This window comes from Canis aureus, chromosome 26 (assembly GCF_053574225.1).
Source record: "Canis aureus isolate CA01 chromosome 26, VMU_Caureus_v.1.0, whole genome shotgun sequence".
NCBI lineage: Eukaryota > Metazoa > Chordata > Mammalia > Carnivora > Canidae > Canis > Canis aureus.
In genome coordinates, this window is record NC_135636.1 from 47688625 (window position 1) to 47709991 (window position 21367).

The 21367-nt window shown below is 52.5% G+C and overlaps 1 protein-coding gene and 1 long non-coding RNA gene across 2 annotated transcripts in view; one reads left to right on the forward strand and one right to left on the reverse strand.

Annotated features, from left to right (window-relative positions):
• The first annotated feature begins 6643 nt into the window (after nt 1-6643).
• LOC144298572 (uncharacterized) lies at nt 6644-13694 on the forward strand. Its single transcript, XR_013365504.1, has 5 exons — nt 6644-9624; nt 9797-11164; nt 11980-12168; nt 12830-12995; nt 13259-13694. It is a non-coding gene; the product is annotated as an uncharacterized LOC144298572 (long non-coding RNA).
• Nucleotides 13695-16477: 2783 nt separating this feature from the next.
• BMP7 (bone morphogenetic protein 7) overlaps nt 16478-21367 on the reverse strand; it is a 92004-nt gene continuing 87114 nt past the window's right edge. Inside the window, exon 7 of the mRNA XM_077873659.1 lies at nt 16478-18533. Coding sequence (XP_077729785.1) covers nt 18384-18533 — 150 coding nt within the window. The 3' untranslated portion in view covers nt 16478-18383. The remainder of the gene's footprint in view (nt 18534-21367) is intronic.

The window sequence follows — 21367 nt, forward strand, 5'->3', positions numbered from 1 at the left end:
AGAGAAGGGCCTGGCTGGGAAGAGCTCAATTAATCGGAAGTCTCGGCCCCAGAGGAGGTGGAGAGAATGAGCGAGTCTGATCACCCTTCTCCTTGACCGGCTGCTAGTGGAGTTTCAATTAATTGTGGTCTCACTTAGCTGAGGCTGGCCGAAGGTCTGCTCTTTCCCGTGCCTTCTGTCTCAGGTGGTGGCACCCTACAGCAGGTGCCTGGAAGAATGATAAAATGAGCCTGAAGATGGTGATAACACCCATAGTAACACCAGTCCTGCACACTTAGGATGTTCCACAAGCACATGGGGTTGTTTTTCTTTTTTTTTTTTTTAATATTTTTTTAAAGAATTTATTTATTTATTCACAGAGACCCAGAGAGAGAGAAAGAGGCAGAGACACAGGCAGAGGGAGAAGCAGGCTCCATGCAGGGAGCCCGAAGTGGGACTCGATCCCGGGTCTCCAGGATCAGGCCCTGGGCCGCAGGCGGTGCTAAACCGCTGCGCCACCAGGGCCTGTTTTTCTTTTTAATCTTCACAATAGCCCTATAAAGTAGATGTTACGATTATACCCATTTTGCAGAAAGGAAACCGAGGCTCAAGGAGGCCAGCAAGTGGGTGGAGTTGGGAGTGAACTGCAGGGGGTCCACCATCAAGGCACCCACCCGCCTCCTTCTTGCCTCCCCCAGCTCCTCCTCTGCTGCTACCCTTCCACCTGCCCTCTACCTGCTACCCTTCCACCTGCCCTCTACCTGCTACCCTTCCACCTGCCTTGTACTTTGTGTAAGTTAATTTATGCTAAGGTGTGAGTGACTGCTCAGCTCCACTCATCATAGCAATATTTGCCTTTTTAAGTGCCAGTTCTTCCAAACGCGTGCTTAATCAGAATGTAGAGAAGCATCAACCAAATAAAAGGGGCCCCTCTCTTATGCCTGTCCCTATGGGGTGGGCTGGGGGTGCCGAGGAAGACCTGCCGCTCTCCACCCATCCACAGGCCCTATCACAGCAGAGGCGGTGAGAGCATCACCTCCAGCCCTGCCCTTGGCCGTGAGTAAGTCTTTCCCAGCTTTTTCACAGCGGCCGTTAATCTCCAGCCCTAACGACCAGACTGTTCCCCGCACTTCCAGGTCTTGTTTGGACTGGAGCAATTTTAAATGCTCTCTTATAATTACAGAGGTAGTGCAGGCGGGGGCTGCGCCGCCAGGAGGCCACTGGACTTGCACGTCTCGGCTGTAGCCGGCAATTTCAGTAATGATAGTCATGCATGCTGGTTATCTTTGGGGTTTCCAGAAATACAGGGACTTTTCCAGACACTCGTGAGTGTCTGTGATATGAGTGATTCGGTCTGCATCCTTCTCAGAGGCTGTGGAGGACTCACTCCCTGGATGAGCAGGGATGCCTTTTGTGACTGTTCAGGGAACACTGAGCTCAGAGGGGTCCAGAGAGTCTATGGGGGGAAAGATGTCCAGAAGCTAAAGCTGGAGAAGGATAGTTTCTCAGGATGGAGGGATCTCCTGGGATGCAGGCCTTTGAGTCTTAAAACCAAGAAAGTCCTGGGCACATCAGGAGGAGTTGTTCACCTTATTCCCAGTGAACTCAGGGAATCGAACATGTGTGTTCTCTTAAATTCCATCCAGAGCCTAGGCTAAAAAGGTAACAAATGTTTAAATAAAGGTATAAACCTGGGCAGCCCAGGTAGCTCAGCGGTTTAGCGCCGCCTCCAGCCCAGGACCTGATCCTGGCGACCCGGGATCGAGTCCCACATCAGGCTCCCTGCATGGAGCCTGCTTCTCCCTCTGCCTGTGCCTCTGCCTCTCTCTCGCTCTGTGTCTCTCATGAATAAATAAAATAAAATCTTAAAAAAAAAAATAAAGGTATGAACCTAAAGAATAATAGGGATAAAAGGGGGAACAACTGCTGATGAAGGACACCCACAACGTTCTCGGAAATGGAAACCAAATGAATGAAGACAACCCACTGAGCCCAGCAGAAAAGCTGCCCTCTGAGAAGCATGGGGTGGCAGAAGGCAGGCAACGACAAGAGGCCCAGCAAATTAGGCTCTGGATCTAGCCCTTCTCTGGAAGGAGATGGGAGGTCTACACTGCAGAGAGACGAAATTCAGGACTCGCCATAGCCAGGGATGTCACCAGGGAGAAGACAGGGCGACTGTGTTGTGAAAACGGGAGACTTAAGTGCAAGTCAGTGTGGAGAAGAGGGAGGCCTTCCCCTTCACCTGCCACAGGGACTGCCTCCTCATCAGAACCAGAAATCAAAGCACACACACAGAAAACAATGCAACATGGAGGAAACAAAGACAATGCAGAGAGAAGAAACTCACTTGAGAAGAAAACCAAAAAGCACAGTTAATATCCTCACAGAGATAAAAGACTGAATTTGTACAAGAAAGAAATGTGATTTTTTTTTCTTAAAAGAACTTTTGGAGAAGCAAGAATGTCCTTTTGTAAAACTGTAATGAGAGAGTCAATACAATCATTGAGAGATAAAAGTAAAAAAATATCCCTACACGTGGCGTAAAAACCTGGAGATGGAAAAGTAGAAGTCAGAGGCTCCATGGTGGGACCTGGCTCACAACTAGCAAAAGTTCTAGAAAGAGACGATAGGATGGAGGGAGAAATTATCATAGCATTAACAATTCTTGGAAAACTGGAGATAAAAAGGACACGCCAAGTTTTCCCAGACAAAGAGGGGAAAGTTCATATACAAATGAACAGGAATCAGAATAGCCCCAAACTTCTTAGCAGCAATCCTGGAAATGTTGCAACTCTGAAGAGCACGAGCCAAGCCTTACTAGGCCTTCAAAAGTCTGGAGGAAAATTATTCTCAAATGAGACATTTAATACTGGGCTAAATAATCAAAGTGTGTGATAGAATGATGTTTTTATATATTAGAAATTTCAAGAAGTTGCCTCCCATGTATCTCATCCCAGCAGCTCCTGGAGAACTTGTTCTGACCATACAATAGCATAAACCCTGAAAGATGAAGGCATGGGATCCAGGAACTGGGGGCCCACCGCAGGGAGGAGGCAAAAGCTCATCCCTGGGTGATGTGAGGGGAAGTTCCAGGCATGCATCTGGCCTGGAAGCCACTGCCGGGAACCAGGAATAACTGAAAAACCAAAACAAAAAGAAAGTCACCCAATAGATTACCTGATGTCTTTGTGTTGAAAAATTTTTAGAATTCTTTTGGAGAGCTGGAGAAAGACATAGCTAAAGGCACAAAGAAAACTGAGCAGATTATTTTCTAGAGGCAATCATAAACTTCAGGAAAAACAAAGGGTTGTGCAGGAAATGATGCCATAATATACTACATGGCCTCAAGGGAAACAGTGTTTCCATGGCCATAATTACATAAAAACTAAACATTCATTTCACTAAGAATTGGTATCAATAGATCGACAAGTTGTGGGAGAGTAGTCCACACGTCAGGATAGTATGTGTTTAATCCTTATGTTCCATATGAGAAGTCAATGAATAATGCTTAAAATAGGAAATCAAGAAAGAAAAGTATGAGCATATTTTTTAGAAACACAAAGGTATATATGAGAAGAAAGAGTCAAAAGAATTTTTAAAAAAGTGGTTTCTTCTAGAAGGCACTAATGTCCACATTGCAAATGCTCATCAGGTGCCCAGTGCAATAAAGTCCAGAGTGGTAGGTCCCCTTCTGTATCCCCACTGAGAGCAAGAGGCAGTGCTAGAGCTGGGGCCAGTCCACAGCTGCTCTATATTATAAACTTGTATTTGGTTTAACTTTGTACTTAGGGCAGCCCCGGGGGGCTCAACGGTTTAGCGCCACCTTCAGCCCAGGGCGTGGTCCTGGAGACCCAGGATCAAGTCCTGCATCGGGCTCCCTGCATGGAGCCTGCTTCTCCCTCTGCCTGTGTCTCTGCCTCTCTCTCTCTATGACTCTCATGGATAAATAAATGAAATCTTAAAAAAAAAAAAAAAAAAAAACTTTGTATTTACCTCTGCATAATAAAAATTAAATGTAAAAAGTAACAAAAGCACAGTTTCCTATGGGAAGAACAAGAAATAGAAGAATGTATTGGCATACACATCTGCGAAGCAGGGGTGGTGGTGGCCTGCTTTCAAGGACAGCTGGATTCAGCAGCTCACGTGATGTCACCAAGGGCTGGGGTGGCGGACTCCAGTCAGTTCGCCTGGGACTTTCTCAGTTACAGCACCAAAATTTCCACCCTCGGAAGAAACTGGTCAGTCCCAGGCAACCCGGGACGGCTGGTCCCTCTAGCAGCAAGGGCCCGGTGTTTCTGTTTCTCCGGCCTGCCTTCCACGGGGTCAGTGTCGTGCTCACATCCCACGGGGTGGCCCCTCGAACATTGTGTGGTCCTCTCCCCCGCCAGGTGCCCAAGCCATTAACTTCGCCACTCCTTTTCACAAATTGCTACCCCGATTTTATTTTTAATCTTCCTATTTTTCATATGTTTAAGCTTTCTTGTCAAGCCTCCCACAAAAACTTTTTTGGGAAGCAGTCCATCTATAAATCCTAAATAAATAAACACATCACTCTCCTTTCCACAGCTGCCTTGGCGAGCGCAGCGTTCACGGTGGACCTGCCAGGCTTCCCAGGGGTGGGGACTGCCAGAGCAAAGTGGATTCTTGAGCCTGAATTATCAGGGTTGCTCACAGAGCGGTCAGTGAGCAGGACCACTGCCAAAACCCCTCTTCATGCTGTGCTTGGTAGGTGACCAGTGAGGTCACTTGTTTATGTTTTAACTCATCCACATACAGGTTTGGGCAAGAGGCTGCTTCCCTGGATTCTGGTTCAAGTTCTCAGACGGTGGGCTCCCACGTCAGTGATGTTCAAAACCGGAAGAGTGCCGCAAGTCAGAGCAGGATCTGAAGTGCGACAGACCTGGGTTCAAAGCCCTGCTCCCAGCTGTGTGACCATAGCAAGTGACTTGCTCTCTCTGGGCCCAAATCCTCTTCCCTGGGGCCATTTCCAAGCCTGCCAAACGCCTCTGTGTGAGTAGGGGTGAGGTGGCCTTCTCGGTGGACGTGGCCCTCCACATGTTCTTGGGGGCCCATCACAGCATCTCTCTTGAGGGGTGGACTGGGACAGTGGGTGGAGATGCCCGGACCAGCACCTGGCCACAGTGCACAGGTCAGCAGCTAGTGGAGAGATTTCCCCCTCCTGTCTTGGTCCTGCCCCAGCCCCTGCCCCTGCCCCAAGACTTTTAAGGGCTTGTGCAGCCCCCTCAAATGAACAGATTCAAAACAAGATATTCCAAACTGAACTGAATAACTCGCAGGACTGTGCAGAATGAAAAAGGTGGACATACCAGCCGTTGGCAAGGATGCTGGGCCAACGGGCCCCCCATGCTGCTGGTGAGGATTTAGTGTCCAGCCACCCTGGATGACAGTTTGGCAGAATCAACTCAAGCGAACGACTTGCAACTCCTTGACCCAGCCGTGCTGTCCCCTGGGAATAGATCTGACCGAGGTGTGGGCCAATGTTCACCAAAAGGCAGGGAGGAGAGGTCGTTCGTAGCAGCGGCTCCTCCTTCAACAGGAACTCTGAGCCACCAGATGGAAGGATGAGGAGGATTTGCTGCATCCACATAATGGAGTACGACACAGCGGTGGAAAGGAGCAGCTGACAGCCAGACACAAGGTGGGTGACGCTTACAAACCGAATGTTCAGGAAAAAAGGCCAGACCCCCGAAAACACGTATCATCCTGTTTTGTTTGCCTGACTTTCTCTGACAGGCAAAACTAATTTGGGGGGGGGGTAGGGGTGAGAATCAGGGCAATGGTTCCCCCTGGGAGGCGAGGCTGTCCCACAAGAGGCCCCTTAGAGCCATGATGCTATTTCTTGATTTCTTTTCAGCGCAGAGACTATCCCTCAGGGTTCACTTGGTGAATATTCATTCTCGCAAGCTTATGCCCTTTGGGGCACTGATGTCACACTTCAGTAGGAAGCGCAGAATAATGCAATGACATGCCCTTGACTGTGTTCCCCTTGTCCAGGGGGTGGTGGGGAGCTGGGCTGATGGGAACTCCCCTTGTCATCCTGTCTCAGCTGAAACGTCACCTTCTCAGAGGAGCCATCTCTGGAAACCTGTCCTAACGTGGCCAGAGTACCCCCCCCTCCCCCCCGCATAATTGTCCCGTTGTCCACAGCCGCTGTGTCTTGTGAGCCTCTTTCCGTGGTTGGTGGGCTGTCACTTGGTTTGGGACATCGGTTGATGGTGTCTAACCTGTGTCTCTCTCCCTGCTGCGTGCTCGTTTTCCAGGACAACAGGTGTCGGGCGTGTGGAACGGACGAGTCAGACATTTATGAACAGACCAGAGGAGCGGAAATGCACACAGTGTTTTACGTCCGGTGAGAGAAGGTTGGGTTTCTACATGATGTTTTACCTCTTCCCATGAGCTGCTGTTTATTTCCAAATCTAAGATTAGGAATAATCCGTGTTAACCACAGGCGCGTTCTGGTGATGAGCTGGACGTAGGCAGCCAGACGGAGGCTTCGGGTGACGCTGCAGGGGAGCCCCCCGCAGCCCATGGCAGGGACAGGAGCTCACAGCTGGGCGAAAGCTAGAAGACATGCCGTCCCAGGTGAGTCCACCGAGCATCCCCAGCGCCCAGAGGCCCACTCTGGCTGAGGACACTGGCCGAGGAACAGTGGCACCTGCTGTGCGCACGTGACTCCATGGGTGTCACGGACCCAGGGTGTGCCAGACTCTGCCACCCATGTCACGCCTGCACAATCAGGCCTCCGTTCCTGGGCTATTTATACCCCTGGAATGTCACCAGGCTGGCTGGGAAGCAAAGACCCTTGCGGTGCATCAAACCCACAACCGCCGTCCCCGTCTCAGCCCAGGACTTCCGAGAAGACCCGCTCAGCGTTATCGGCGGGCCCACTCCGAAGATAAGGAGCCCCCGCTTGGCCCCACTAATGGTATTATTTTAGGGACCACTCAAAGGGACAGGATGGGATGGGGCACAGGCGTCTGTCATCCTGTCCTTCATCAACAGGCTACACAGAGGAGAACAAAAGCCAGCGCTGGTTTGGAGAAACCATCCTCCCCCAAGGCCATTGGGGGAGAAATCTGCTCCGAGTGGTTATTTCCATCCCCCTGGCAGCCCCTCCGGACAACCCACCCGCCCACAGGCCACGGTGGGACGCAGGGCGGAGGGGCAAAGCTCTGGGCTAGACGGAAAGTGTAAGAGGGCTTCTGCTAAAACCTCCTAAAATAGAGAGATCCCGGATCTGGATTCGGTTAGAGGGTCAGAACTCGAATGTGTGAGTTAGAGGGTCAGAACTCGAATTGTTGGCTTTAACGATTGAAACCATTTTTAATCAGCATTTCTATGACTCACTTAAGTCGGAGATGCACCATCGAGGGTCAAGGACAAAGGTGCAGGCCTCAGCAAGTGCTGGTCCACGTGTGCACCCCCCCCCCACCTCGGTCCCCACCGCTCCTGCCACCCCCACCCGACACACGCACAAACTGTCCTTGGGGGTTATGTCATCTCGCACTCGGAGGCTTGCTCACAGGCATTAAATAAGGTCGTGAATGTGGGGGAGCAGGTTCAGAGGCGTGCTTCCCAACTCCCCCGGCCACTCGCCGTCGCAGAGAGGACAGCCACCTGCCCGGGATGAACGTCAGCGAGAAGGTTCACCGCTCCGTTGGCGCGCTGGGCACACCCGAGGAAACTTCTCACTGATGATCCCAAAAAGTACCCACCCAGGGAAGCCAACTGTGAGACCCTGACCCGAGCCTGGATCTGAAAGGGAGGGATGCAGAGGGCCAGGCCTCCCCAAGTTCATGCAGCTACTGAGGGCAGACTCCGTCTGGTTCCAAGCCTGGCAATGACGGTAATGACATGTATTCCTCAAACAAGTCAAGGAAGCTCTGCTGTGTGCCAAGCCCTGGGCTGGGCACTGGGGACAGTACAGTGTCCGAAACAGACCAAAGTCCTGGCCACGAGTAGGGCTCATGCACAAGGTGACCTGGGGCAAAGAACTGATGAAGCTTAGGGAACAGCAGGCCCCTGTCTGGAGGAACAGCCTTCCTGGCACAGGCTGGAGCCAGTGCAAAGGTCCTGAGGCAGAGCACGCCTGGGGTGTTGAGCTCGGAGGGTGTGCCGCTGTAGCGGAGTACAGAACGGGGGAGGGGGTGGGGTGAGGCGCAGAGGGCTGAACAATGTCCCCTCAAAGCTGTCCACATCCTAATCTCTGGAATCCGTGGGTAGGGTACCTCCAAAGAGGTGGCCTGTGTTACTCTGTGCCAGCTGTTTTCACCTACCACGCTTCTGACTCCAAATGTGGTGGTGAAGTGGGGGAGTCCCCCACACCAGCCAATTCTTCAAATCCTTAGACACCCACTGAGTGTCCTGTGATTCCCTTCGTCCTGCACTAGTTACCGGGAGAGTGTGCAGACCCCCGGGTTGAGAGCTCCCCCGCAGGCCACCCCACGCCCCTACAGCACCTGTAGGCCCCAGGAGTCACCTATACTTCTGACCCACTGGCTGTGCGTCGGGGGTTTCCACGACCCCCCCTCGGTCTTGACAGTCGGCTAGAGCAGCTCACAGAACTCAGGAGTCACTTTACTACAGTTTACTACAAACTTCCAGTTTATTCTGAAGTCAGGAATTGCCAAATGGAAGAGATGCCCGGGGCAAAGGATCTTTGTGGGGAGAGAGGGACGTAGAGCTTCCAGGCCCTCTCCCTCGCCAGCGCACCCCCCTCCCCACACCCCCCATGTGACCTCCAGTGGGGAAGCCCCCCAGACCCCATTTTTCAGGGTTTTATTGGATGTCCCATTAAGTAGGCAGCGTTGGGTAAATCCTTGGCCGATGGTGACTCCCTCGATCTCCAGCCCCTCTCACCTCCCGGAGGTCAGGGGATTGGGCTGGAAGTTCCAACCCTCTTCTAATCCCAGGGTCCCCCTCCCAACCCCCCCCACCCGGTTCAGGCAAGCATCACCTCATTAGCATAAACTCAGATGTGGCTGGAGGTAGCTAGTTCTGGGAATCGGAGAACATCTCGAAAACCCCTCTTTGCATCCCTCAGGGAATCCCAGGGTTTTAGAAGCCCTGTGCCAGGAACTGGGAACAAAGATCAGACGTTTGTTTGTTTGTTTGTTTGTTTGTTTGTTTATTATCATATCCCACCTTGCACTGGGGACCTTGCAGATGCGAAGGATGCTGAGATGGGGAGATTATCTTGGGTTAGGTGGGTGAGGCCAACATCATCACTAGGGTCCCTGTGAGGGAAGGAGGCGGATCGGAGAAAGATGTGAGGGGATGTGAAGATGCCACCCTGCTGCCCTGAGGCTGGGGAAGGGGCCACAGGCCGAGGGGTGACAGCAGGGGGCTCTAGGAGCTGGCAAAGGCGGGGGGGCCCTCCAGTCTCTGGGAGGAACCAGCCTTCTGTGGCCCGAGAAGACTCCTGAGCCCCAGAACCGTAAGGGGTAAGTTCGTGCTGCTGGAAGGCACTGGCTGGTGGTCATTTGGTACGGAGTCCCAGGAAACCGGGAGCGGGGCAGGTGCTGTGGGGCCTTTCGGGTTATTGGACTCACAGTGGAAGGTTCTGAGCAGAGGTCTTTTGTTTAACAGGATCACTCTGGCTGCGGCAGGAAGCCAGGCCCTGAGGTGAGTCCTCTGCTTACGTCCTGTCATTTCACGCCCTCAATGTCCCTAAGAGGTTATCATTACTATGCCCATTTGACAGAAGAGGAAGCCGGGGCTTTGGGGAGCTATGTGGTCACCACGTGGTCTTCGGGATGTGTCAGCTCGTAAGAGACTCAAATTCTCCCTTTACCAGGGCATTCAAGGTCCCACGGCCCCACCTGCTACAGGAGTTTCCTTCCGCCGTCCTCTGGAATAAATGCCAGCTGTCAACTGCCCCCTCACTGCCCCGGCAGGTGCTCACCGCCCTCCCAACGAGGCAGGCAGTGCCAGAGAGCGGACTCGGTCTCCAGTCCAGCAGGCTGGACATCACGGGGCTTCTCCAGAACCTCTCACCATCGGTGGCTCTCAGCCGGGAGCATCGGTGTTCCCAGGGAACGTTCGCCAATGTCAGGTGACATAAGCGGCTGTCACAACTCAGGGGATGCTATTGGCATTGAGAGGATGGGGGCCAGCGATGCTGCTGAGCATCCTACAGGGGCCAGGATGCCCCGCAGAGAGAATGACCCGCCCCAATGGTGGTGGTGCCGAGGCTGAGACGTCACCTGTCTGCCGGCCTCGTGTCTGTCCCTCGGGGTCTGTGGGGCACTACACGTGGTGATTCTGTACACTCTGCACACCCTTGTTACACCCCCTTCCTGATGCCCCCCTCAACTGGTCCTGATTTGAGCGCCTTCTGTTCCCCTCGGGGCCCCACACTGATCCCCACCCAACTCGTCCCATGCTCAGCCCCCTTCCCTTGGTTGTCTATTCGCCCTGCTGCTCTCTTGGCTCGTGGGGTATGGGTCTAAGAGCATGGGGCCCTCGTCTCCCCATTGCTCATGGGGTATCCTCGGTGCCCAGAACACTGGTCACGGCGTGTCGGTGCTCCAAATGTACTTGCTGAACAGCCAATGTGGCAAGGACCCAACTGGACCCCAGGCCTGACACCAAAGTCTTTTTTCCTCACCTGGCACAGGACAGCCGGGGTGGTGGTGGTGGTGGTGGTGGTGCTCGCTTAGGAGGCAGGAAGAATTTCAGGACAGTGACAAAGACACATTGAACCCGACAAGGGGCCATTCGGAGCACAGAGCCCTGCGTAGCTGCCTGGGGCGCGTGGCCCGCGAGGCTGGCCCTGGCGGCAGGAGAGTTTGTACCGTCTCACAGTGCCCGCTGTGGTGACGAGGTCTGTGGCCACACCTCAGTACTCACAGCACGGCAGGCAGGGCCAGCTCTGGGCCTTGCACCCCGTGGAGTCGGGGGGCCGGAGCCCCTGCTCCCCGGGCCACCCCCTGAGCCTGCTCGCCGGCGGAGCAGGCACCGCTCTCCAAGGCCAGGTGCACTTTGCCTCCGTCCAAACAGCTGTCGCAGCTCCAAAGGCTTTGGAGAGTTCTGTGTTTTTCCTCTTCTATTTTTATTTTCTCAAATCTAAGACCAAGAGGGGCCAGTGCCAGAGTTCTGAGGCCGTCTGAGCCAGTGTGAAGTGATCCACAGGCGCAGGGAAACGCGTCTGGAAGAAGTCACTGTAAGTATCCTTGGAAGGGATGGACAGACTTCACCCTGAGGGTGAGGCCGAGTCCTGGTAAGGACTGGGTCCCCTGAGAGAGGGTCCGTCCCGCCGGCAGATGCCCCTGGACTCAGGGCTGGGCAGGGCTGCCTCTGCAGGGCCCCATCTGGAAGCGCGGCTTTCATGGACCCCCCAGCCTGTAAACAGCGCCCCCTGGAGGTGTGCGGGGTCCGGTTCACTAACATCCAGCCACCGTGAATGTTCTCCACCTCCCGGGTCATAGAGAAAGTGGGAAGGGCAGTTGGCGTTCGCAGCTCTCAGCTTGCCCCGGCTTTCGATGAGCTCAAGTGCAAAGCTCCGTGTGCCTTGGGTGGGGTCCCCGGCCCGGAGGGAGCACTCCAGAGCTCCTACCAGGTCTTGCAAAGATCCAGTCAGGTCAGTCCATCATCCTCCCCAGGCACATATGAGAGTAGCTCAGGCGATAAGTGACTTTACAAAGAATTTGGGGACGACAGGTAATGATTCTCGGCACAACTCAAATGGTGCCACTCATTTGGTGGGGTAGGGGGCTTCTCAGGGGCAGGACCCTGCATTCAGCTCTAGTCATCGCTCTCTTCTGGGCCTGCTACTTGCCAGGGACCTTCTGTGTACGTGGTGCCTCTCACACCCTCTGTAACGCGCGGCTCCCCCAGATTTCTGCCCGACATATAATCATTGGCCCCAAAGATGAAGGGATTTTGCAGGTGCAATATGGGCCCCAAACCAACTGACTCTGAGTTAATCAAAGAGAGATTATTCTGGGTGGGTCTGGCCTAAGCAGGTGAAATCTTTAGCAGAACAAGGAACCTCCGGCTGGCTTTGAAGAACGAAGTGGCCACATTGTGAAAGGTCCACATGTAAAGGAGCTGAGAGTGGCCTCTAGGAGCTGAGAGTGACCTCAGCTGACAGCCAGCAAGGAAAGGTCGCGAGGGATTGAATTTAGCCAACAACCCGAATGAACTTGAAGAAGACTCAGGCTCCTGGTAAGAATGCAGCCACGACACGTTGACTGTAGCCTTGTGAGGTCCTGAGCAGAGGACCTGGCTACACCTTGCCTACACTTCTGACCCACAGAAGGTGTAAGATAATAAATGGGAGATGATTTAAGGCAACAAGTTTCAGTAATGGGTGTGTAGCGATAGAATTTGAATACAAACAGCTAACTACTTAGGATGTTCCAGCGTCCCTAAAATTCCGATGATGATAGAACCCTCACTGCTGATTTTTGACTATGTACATTGCCACCTAGAATAAAACACTAGAGTTTCCAGTCTCCCCTACAGCCGGGTGTGGCCATGTGACTGTAATTTTGTTAATTGGAAGTGAATGGGCATTTTGTGTCTACTTCTTTAGGATGGCTGCTTGAAGGGAGCAGTCAGCCTAGAATATGGATATGATGGCTGGTGCCCCAGCAGCCATGATGGACTACGAGGTGGATTGTTGAGGATGGAAGCCATGAATTAGGATGACAGAGCAGAAAGGCAGAGACTAGATCCCAAATGGTACAGTGGAGCTGCCATCCTGACCTAGGACAGCTGCCTTTCAGACTGCTTTTAAATGAGAGGGAAACATTTATCTTATTTAAGCCCCTGTTATTCGGGTTTCTCTGTTATATGCCACTGATGCTAATTCTAAATAATCTAGGTGGGCACCATACCATCTCGCAGCTGAGAAAACCGAGGTCACAGAGATGGTAGAGAGTTGCCCACAGTGAGGGACCCACGGCTAAGTAACCGATCGCAGGCCCCTCTGCCCAACACACGCTGTCTCTGGACTCTGTGGCGTGAGAGTTCTCCTTCATTCCAAACAGGTATTTGTAAGAAAGCAGCAGAGGTCTTCCCCCGAGCTGGTGAGCTGGTGGTGAGCATCCTCTCTGCAGCCTCCACCAATGAATTTGACGAGGTGTCATTTCTCACCCCAAACACCGGGTGAGGGGCACCAGTGCTCACCCCACCTTCAGCCTCTACAGATGAGGAGGCGGGAGAGGTTCAACTGGGGCCCCAGAGCCTTTGCACATGCTAATCCCTCAGGCAGAAATGCTCTTCCCTACAGTAACTCCATTGCCTTTCACAGGTCTGCTCTGTCCTTCCTTCGGGGTCTCAGCTGCAAGGGCCCCAAGCTGTCCCTTGACAGCTCCATCTGAGGAGCGTGGCTGCCAACCCTCACTTCCTCTCCCTGCCCACTGTTTCCTCCTGATACACATCATTACTTGCCACCAAATCGCCCGCCGTCAGTGCCAGCTTGTCCATCAGGCACCGTGGACACAGTGCCCGGGGCTCGTGGTACCATCAGGGGCCCACAAAATGGATTGATGTCTTCTAAAATCAGAAGGCAAGGGCATCTGGGTGGCTCACTAGTTAAGCTTCTGCCTCCGGCTCAGGTCATCATCCCCGGGTCCTGGGATCGAGTCCTACATTGGGCTCCCGGCTCAGCGGGGAGTCTGTTGCTCCCTCTCCCAGTACCCCTCCCTACTACTTATGCGTGTGCTCTCTAAGTAAATAAAATCTTAAAAAAATAAAATCAGAAGATAAGAAATGAATGTGATTCAGCCTGATCTCTGTCTTTTTTCCAACACCATCATAAAACAGAATTTGTATTATTTTGCGTGAAGGAAGGGGTCCGCACAGCCATGCTGTTTGTTTCCTGTGCTCCCCAGATGCAGGCTTCATCGAGCAGACGCCTTGCCTGGTCCTCATCTCCGGTGCCTGCAGCGGTGCTGGCATCCAGCAGATACCAGGAATTAGTGCATGAGCAGGTGAGTGAAGGAATGCTTCTGGCCAGAGGGCGGTCGGGCTTTCTCCAAGTGATCGCTGCTCCTGTAGAGGGCTCCATGGTTTGGCTGCCCTTGGCTGTGGTCACCCCTGTGAGTGGTCTCCCCGCCCCTCCAGGGCTGACCTGGCCTGGATCCCTGGGCCGCATGAACCCAACCAGAGGATGGTGGCTCCTGTAGCGTGTGGGCAATGGGTAGGAGTAGGGGGAGCCGGGGGTGGGCTACCAGGCCCTTTGGCCAGCCACGGCATAGGGCAGGAAGCTGCAACTCTCACACCACCAGCACGTCGGGCACGAGGCACGTTGTGTGGACCATCTGAGGCTGGCTGGAAAGTTCTGTGAGGCCCCGAAACTTACTGGTGGGAGAGAAGGACAAGGCCTTGTGAAAAGGACGAGAGGCTTACAGTAATGGATCGAATGGTGGCCTCAAAATGATCTGTCCACATCCTCATCCCTAGTACTTGTGACCTTATTTGGAGAAAAGGTCTTTGCAGATGTAATTAAGGCTGTTGAGTTGAGAGCATCCTGCACTATCCAGGGAATCCTTAATCCAATGACAAGTGTCCCTCTAAGAGACAAACACAGGAAAGACACATAGGCAGATGCAGAGGCCACGTGAGGACAGAGCCAAGACTGGAGTGACAATTGCCACAAGCCAGGGAAGCCAGCAGCCCTAGAGGCTGGGACACACGTGGAAGGATGCTCCCCAAAGCCTCTGCACGGGGCACAGCTCTGCAGAAGCAGCTGGCCCGGCCACAGGCCCCACCCAGGGACGGAGCTCCACGTCGGGCAAGGGCGGACTTCGAGCAGCGTGGGAGTAGTGGGGAGTCCCCAGGCCTGCACTGTGGTCCAGGAAGTCGGCATGGGTCCAGGGCCTGACGTGTGGGATTGGGACATTAGGAGGGTGGGGGCTGAGGTCCAGGAACTCCCACTTTCACGGGAAGCCCCAGCAGATCTCAGCTCCAGTGAGCTCAGCGGAGCCCAGGCTTTGGGGTTCGGTTTCTAGATCCAGTCCTGATTAGCTGGGACTTTGAGTAAATGCCTTCACCTCTCTGCACCCACTCTGTATGGCCAGTGGAGACGTCAGGCCAAGCAACAGAAGCAAATGGTACCTGATGCTGGAGCTCAGAGAGCAGGTGATGAAAAACTGCTCCACGGTGGAAATGAGCAAGAGGTGGAAGGCAGGAAGGGAAACGTGAAGGCAAAAGATGAGGCTACGTGTGGTGCTGCAGCCACAAACACACGTGCCTACCGGGGCCCGGACAGGTGCCAGACGGGGAGGTGAGGCAGGGGTGAAGAACGCTTGTCCTCTCTGCTTCCTCCTGCAGGTGAGGCCCTCCCGACCTAGCTTGTACCTTCCCGCTCTTCATAGACACACGGGACAAATACATAGCGGGCAGCGATGATTGTAACAGCAACGGACATTCACCCCTTCGTGAGAGGCAGCTGGGAGTAGTGGGGAGTGTGGCAACAACCACTCTTCGGCCCTAGCCGAGAGTTCCATGCAGGAAGGGGGCCCAGGGTAGCCAGATCTGCCCATTTCTCAAGAGAAGCCAGGATGGGGCTTTTTTTCATCCCCTACTTCTAGTTCTCAAAAACACGTTGGCCATGAATTCACTCTTTGAAGACATATAAACACCATGCGGGGGTGGGGGCTGGAGTGGATAAGACGCGTCTGCAGGCCGCATCTGGGCCCCCCTCTTCCGCCCCCGGTTTGTGGCTCTGGTCTTTGGCCTGGAAACAGAACAAAAGCTAATTTGTGCATCAGGACAGTGACAAGAGGGTTTGGAAATCACAGGCGCTGGAACTGGTTAGGAGCAGCTGCTTCACTGGGGGCAACGGGGAAGAGCGAACAGTCTGGCCCTGGAACAGCTGCGGTTCTAACATCCATCAGGTGACCTCAGGGTGCGCTTCAAAGCGAGCAGGAACCTGAGCTGTCGCTGCGAGCTGCACCACCGAATGCTGCTCTGTGCACAGTTAGGTGGTGGGCCCCTCCCTGCCTCCTCCAGAGCCCCAGGGCCCCTCCACAGCCTGAGCCGGGAGCCAACAGCAGCCCCCAAACCACTGAAATAATTCGCACTGGACAATGTTGGCTTTGGGGCCTGGGCTGCTTTAGTTTTGGGTGTACACTTCCCCCACCCCGCCTTTCTTTTTTTCTTTCTTTCTTGTGCCTCTATTTTATTGGGATGACTAAATCTTTAAACTATGTTAGCAGTAAACACAGCTAATTTACCCCCTGCCTCTTTGAAACAGCTGTTGACAGCTGCACTGTAATTCAATCAAGGATCTTTGTAGCAGAGCCTACCAAATTCCCATTTGTTGTTGGGTTCCATCTCTCCTGCCTGGAGCCCCACACAGCTGCACCAAATATTGATGAGCGCCCCTTTCTCCCCAGGGCCTGGATGATAAACAGCGTGTTAATGGTGGGGGCCCAAGCAGAGAGTTCTTAGCAAACCAAGAGAACTCTAATGTCCAGGAGTTGAGAGAAAAAACGACACACACAGACATACACAGCCCCAAGAATCAGAACCAAATGTCTCCTTTTTATTGAAAAGTCAAAACCCTTTTTATTTGTCTATTTATACAGAAAATTTGCTGAAGACTGCTCTATGCAACAGCTGAAGGTACATTGGTCTGACCATTAATAAATAGTCTTAAATAAGAAAACAAACAGGCTGGGGGTAAGCGAACTCATCATCCTGAACAAGGGACCGAAGGAGGGTGTAAAATGAGCTTCTGATGGACATAAATAATTTCTTTGTTTTGTAACAATTATTTACATGTTTCAATGTACAAAGGATGCTAGCCAGGAGCCAGGTGGGGAGTAAGTGGTGAGAGAATCTACAACAAGGGTGAACCACACGAAAATCCCCAGATCTGCCAACAGATAAAACAAAGTTCAGCAAAAACAGTGACTGTTCCCCATTTACCAGGCAGAGTAGAGGCTGCAGCCTAAGCTACTGAAGAAGAAAAATAAAAGAAAATTAAAATGGGGCCCCAGTGTTTCTAGGAACCAACTCAATCAAAGTGAAGAAATGATTCCCCTTGGCCTGGGTTCCAGGGGCACAGGCCTCATCTGGATAACTCTGCTCTTTGTTCCCAGACAGCTCAGAGTTCTGCAAGGTCTGTGTTGCAGCTAGAGGCGGGGTGCACGGCATTTAGGGACCCGCTGGCCAAGGGAGGCTCATGCCAAGAGCCACATCAGAGATGGCACCTTTGAATCAGAATGCTCAGGACATCACTCTCAAAGCAGCTTCTAGATCCCTCCATATGAGATTCATATCCAGCATACCCTGCACCTAGCAGATCTCCAACGATGCTATCTGCTCCTTACGTCAAGGAGCTGATTGTTTGCAGAGCCCTCAGTAGGGGTCTGCAAATGAACATAGGTGGCCACAGGGGCCCTGGTTGGAACCCAGAGTTCAGAATGCTGCTGCCCATCAATAACCAACAGGGGAAAAGACCTGGAGGAGGGACAGTACCCCTGCCCACCCCACCCTTATCTAGAGTGAGGTTTTGTTGGCACTTCTTTAAATAGGGCTGTGTTAGCTACAGTTCAGGGTCACGTTGTGGGTTCTCTCCTGATTGCTATCCCTTCCACTCTGTCATTCCACATTGATTTTTCTACCATGAGGAGGGCTGGAAAACCAATTCCAAATGTCTGCCGGTGCTTCACACGCCTATTTTAATTTCTGCCACCACACACCCAGCAAGGATGGAACGTATTTTTCCTTCAAAGTCAACACAACCCCTCCTGCGAGCAAAAATTTGCCCTCTCTCTTCCCGGTCAAATCTTGGATTTGGGCAAGTCTATGTAAACAGCAGGCCTCTGCAAGCCTCAGAATGAAACCAGAATGGAACGGAGAGGGGGGCCTCCCCTTCCTCCACCGGCCACGGCTTCTGTTTATGAAATCAGAATAAACCAAGAAATGGGGATAAATTGTTTAGGAAAATATATCTGTAACATCCTAACCATTTTCATTCATTCGTTTTATTGTGACATTTATTACAGGAACTTCCGTGTCAATTTTCCTTGTGCACAGACACAAATGTGCCCACCCCTCGCCGTGCCCCCTTCCTCCCGCTGCTGGGTGGCCTGGCTGAAGGGTGCTCCTAATTACCCCTGGGAATGAGTCAGTGCACGGCTGAGACTTCACAACCAATGATCGTGGCCGGGCAATTTTTCTTTATATATTTTTTTTCCTTTAGGTTTTGCCTGCAGCAGCATGTAGGATCTTGTCCACAGGAGGCCGATGAAAACCTGATCAAAAGGCATTTGCCTCTCAAATTCCTTAATCCTCCTACGCCATTAAGATTGGGGACGGGGGCGGGGCAGGTCTCCAAAAGGTGGTCACTGTGCTGGGTGGTGGGGGTTCCCAAGGATCCGGGAACAACGCGGCCTCCCTGAGGGCCTGACCTCCAGGAGGCGCTAGTGGCAGCCACAGGCTCGGACGACCATGTTTCTGTATTTCTTCAGGATGACGTTGGAGCTGTCGTCGAAGTAGAGGACAGAGATGGCGTTGAGCTGAGTGGGGGCACAGCATGGCTTGGGCACCGTTTCGGGGTTGATGAAGTGGACCTGGAACACACACCGAATGGTGGCAGTGGTGAGAAGCGCTGGGTCACTGCTCCCAGCCTCATTTCTGTAAGGAACGGGAGCTGCTTGGGCAAAACAGTGGCATGTGACACACACACACACCCACCTCCCCAGCAGTGACTGCAGGTGACACTTGCAGTTCTAGCCAGTGACACATGACCTCTGCTGCTATTGCACAGACCAGGGCACCAGAGCACACAGGTCTGGGCAGCACACAGCTGGGAAGCTAGGAGCCAGGTGGTTCTCTGCTGCGGGGCTGTCCTGTGCACTGCAGAGTGTTTCACAGCGTCTCTGGGCTCTACCCCCAAGCAGCCAGAGGCACACCACCCCCAACCGTGCCCACCAAAAATGTCTCCAGACATCGTCAAAGGTCTCCTGGGAGGCGGAACTGCCCCGAGTGGGGAAGCCCTGGCTTAGACAGAGTGGGCCTGCAGGCCGCATCCTGCCCCCCTGCCGGTTTGTCAATAAAGTTTTATTAGCATCCAGTCACGCTCATTCGCTCTGTAGTATCTGGGGCTGCTTCTGCACGCCAATGGCAGAGTTCAGCTGCCACAGAGGCTTTGTGACTCACAAAGCTAAAAATATTTACCATCTGGACTTTTTCAGAACAAAGTGGCCGACCTCTGGGCTAGACCTGTCCCGTCCAAGAAAAATACAATGCAAATCACACGTGTAATTTAAAATGTTCTAGCAGCCACATTTGAAAAGATGGAAAAGAAATTGGTAAAATTAAATAAGATATTTCATTTAACCCAATATTTAAAAAAAAAAAAAGACTATTGTTTCAACACACACTTGCCATAAAGTATCTTTTTTTTTTTTAATTTAAAAAAATTTTTTTGGTATTAAGTCTTTAAAACCTAGCATGTATTTTAGACTGAGAAAGCATCTTGATTCCGACTGGCCGTATTTCAGGTGTTCAAGAGCCACGTGCAAAAGCGGTCACTGTATTACTATATTGGATAGTGCAGATCCAAATTATACTAGACTCTTCTAGCAGTAAAACCAGGAGGACAAAGTTGGGCAAACACTGGGTGGGACGTCAACAAGAAGGAAGAAGGTCTAGAAGGGAGGAATGAAGAAACACGCCAGCTAGCCGCTCGGGTTACTGCTCCTTCTCGCTCATAAGATTCTCTGCACCTTACAGGGGACGAGAGCTGGGGGCAAACAAACTCAAAAGCCTGAAGGGGGGGATCCCTGGGTGGCACAGCGGTTTGGCGCCTGCCTTTGGCCCAGGGCGCGATCCTGGAGACCCGGGACCGAATCCCACGTCGGGCTCCCGGTGCATGGAGCCTGCTTCTCTCTCTGCCTGTGTCTCTGCCTCTCTCTCTCTCTCTGTGACTGTAATAAATAAATAAAAAATTAAAAAAAAAAAAAAAGCCTGAAGGGGCCGCGTAAGCACCCCTGGGTGCGCAAGGCAGGTGAGGAATAAAACAAGAGGGAATAGTGGGGGTTGGGGCGACCCGGAGGGCAGCTGCTGCCGCTGACCGCGGCCAAGCAAAGGCAGTGCGGTTGGCTGTGCCGAGTGGCCAGGACAGGCCAGAGACCTAGTTCTGCTGAATTTTTATGTGAAACTTCCAGGTTTCTGACGCACAACGTGTGCCAACTGAAAGCACTCTGTGGCAGCCTCTAGCCTGTGACCTCTGAGATAAGCCAGCACATGTTTTAGCTTTTTATTACGGACTGTTTCAGACCTTACAAATCTATACCGCCTCTTCCACCCTTGAATAATTTGAAAGCAAATCCCAGACATCAGCTCATTTCCTCTGTTTTTCACCAGGACTCCCAGCAGGCAAGGATTCCCACCCCCATCAGCTTTTTTGTTGTTGTTGTTTCAGAGGTAGAATTTTGTGATTCATCAGGTGCAAACAACACCCAGTGCTCATCACATCACCTGCCCTCCTTAATGCCCGTCCCCCAGTTACCCCAGCCGCCCACCACCCTCCCCTCCAGCGGCCCTCAGTTTGTTTCCTAGAGCTCGGCATCTCTTATGGTTTGTCTCCCTCTCAATTTTTACCTTATTTTATTTTTTCTTCCCTTCCACCTTTTTAAACATGACCACAGAACTTCTTTTTCAGAATAATCAGAACTCCCGTTCTGATCCCAGGGCTCTCTTGTGACACGCAGACTAAGTAGGTGATCAGGGGACAGCCAGGCTCCCGCTACATGGGCCATGAAGCAGGGGTCGGAGGGTAGAGGTGTGCCCTGGTAGCCTGGGAGACCCCCCTGGCACCCCCCAGGGGCCACCAAGGCAGGGCCTGAGGGGGCATGCGGGCACAGGGGAACAGGCCTGGCCCAAGGAACAGGTTGGGGGCATTATTCATTTCAATCCTGAGCAGGGCTTCAGAATTTACCTTCCTTTCCAAGGAAGGGCCTTGGAAAAGCATGGCTAAAAAAGAAGCCTTCCCTCGGAAGGGCAGAGCATGGTCCAAATGAAAGGAACAGGGGAGCTTTTTCTCCAAGACATAACACGTGGGTCAGTACCAACTCTACCACTAAACCTTTAAAAGAAGCCAAAAAAGTTTCAGAACAAACAGAACTGTAGGACTGAGGGGATGGCCCTGGGTAATGAGCTCTCTGTCACCAGGAGCATTCAAGCCAGGGAAAGGCCTCAATAATGTTCCTGGCAGGGAGCTAGATAATCAAGATCCCTGAGCCTCAGATTCTAAGGAGAAGAGCCAAGTCCCTAATTTTTATTACAACTGATATTTTCGGTAGAGTAGTAAAAACCACTTCTACCAAGGGTCGCCAGGGCTGTGCATCCTGTTAAAAGCCTATCTTCTTATCACACTGAACCCTCCAGTGACCCCATGGAA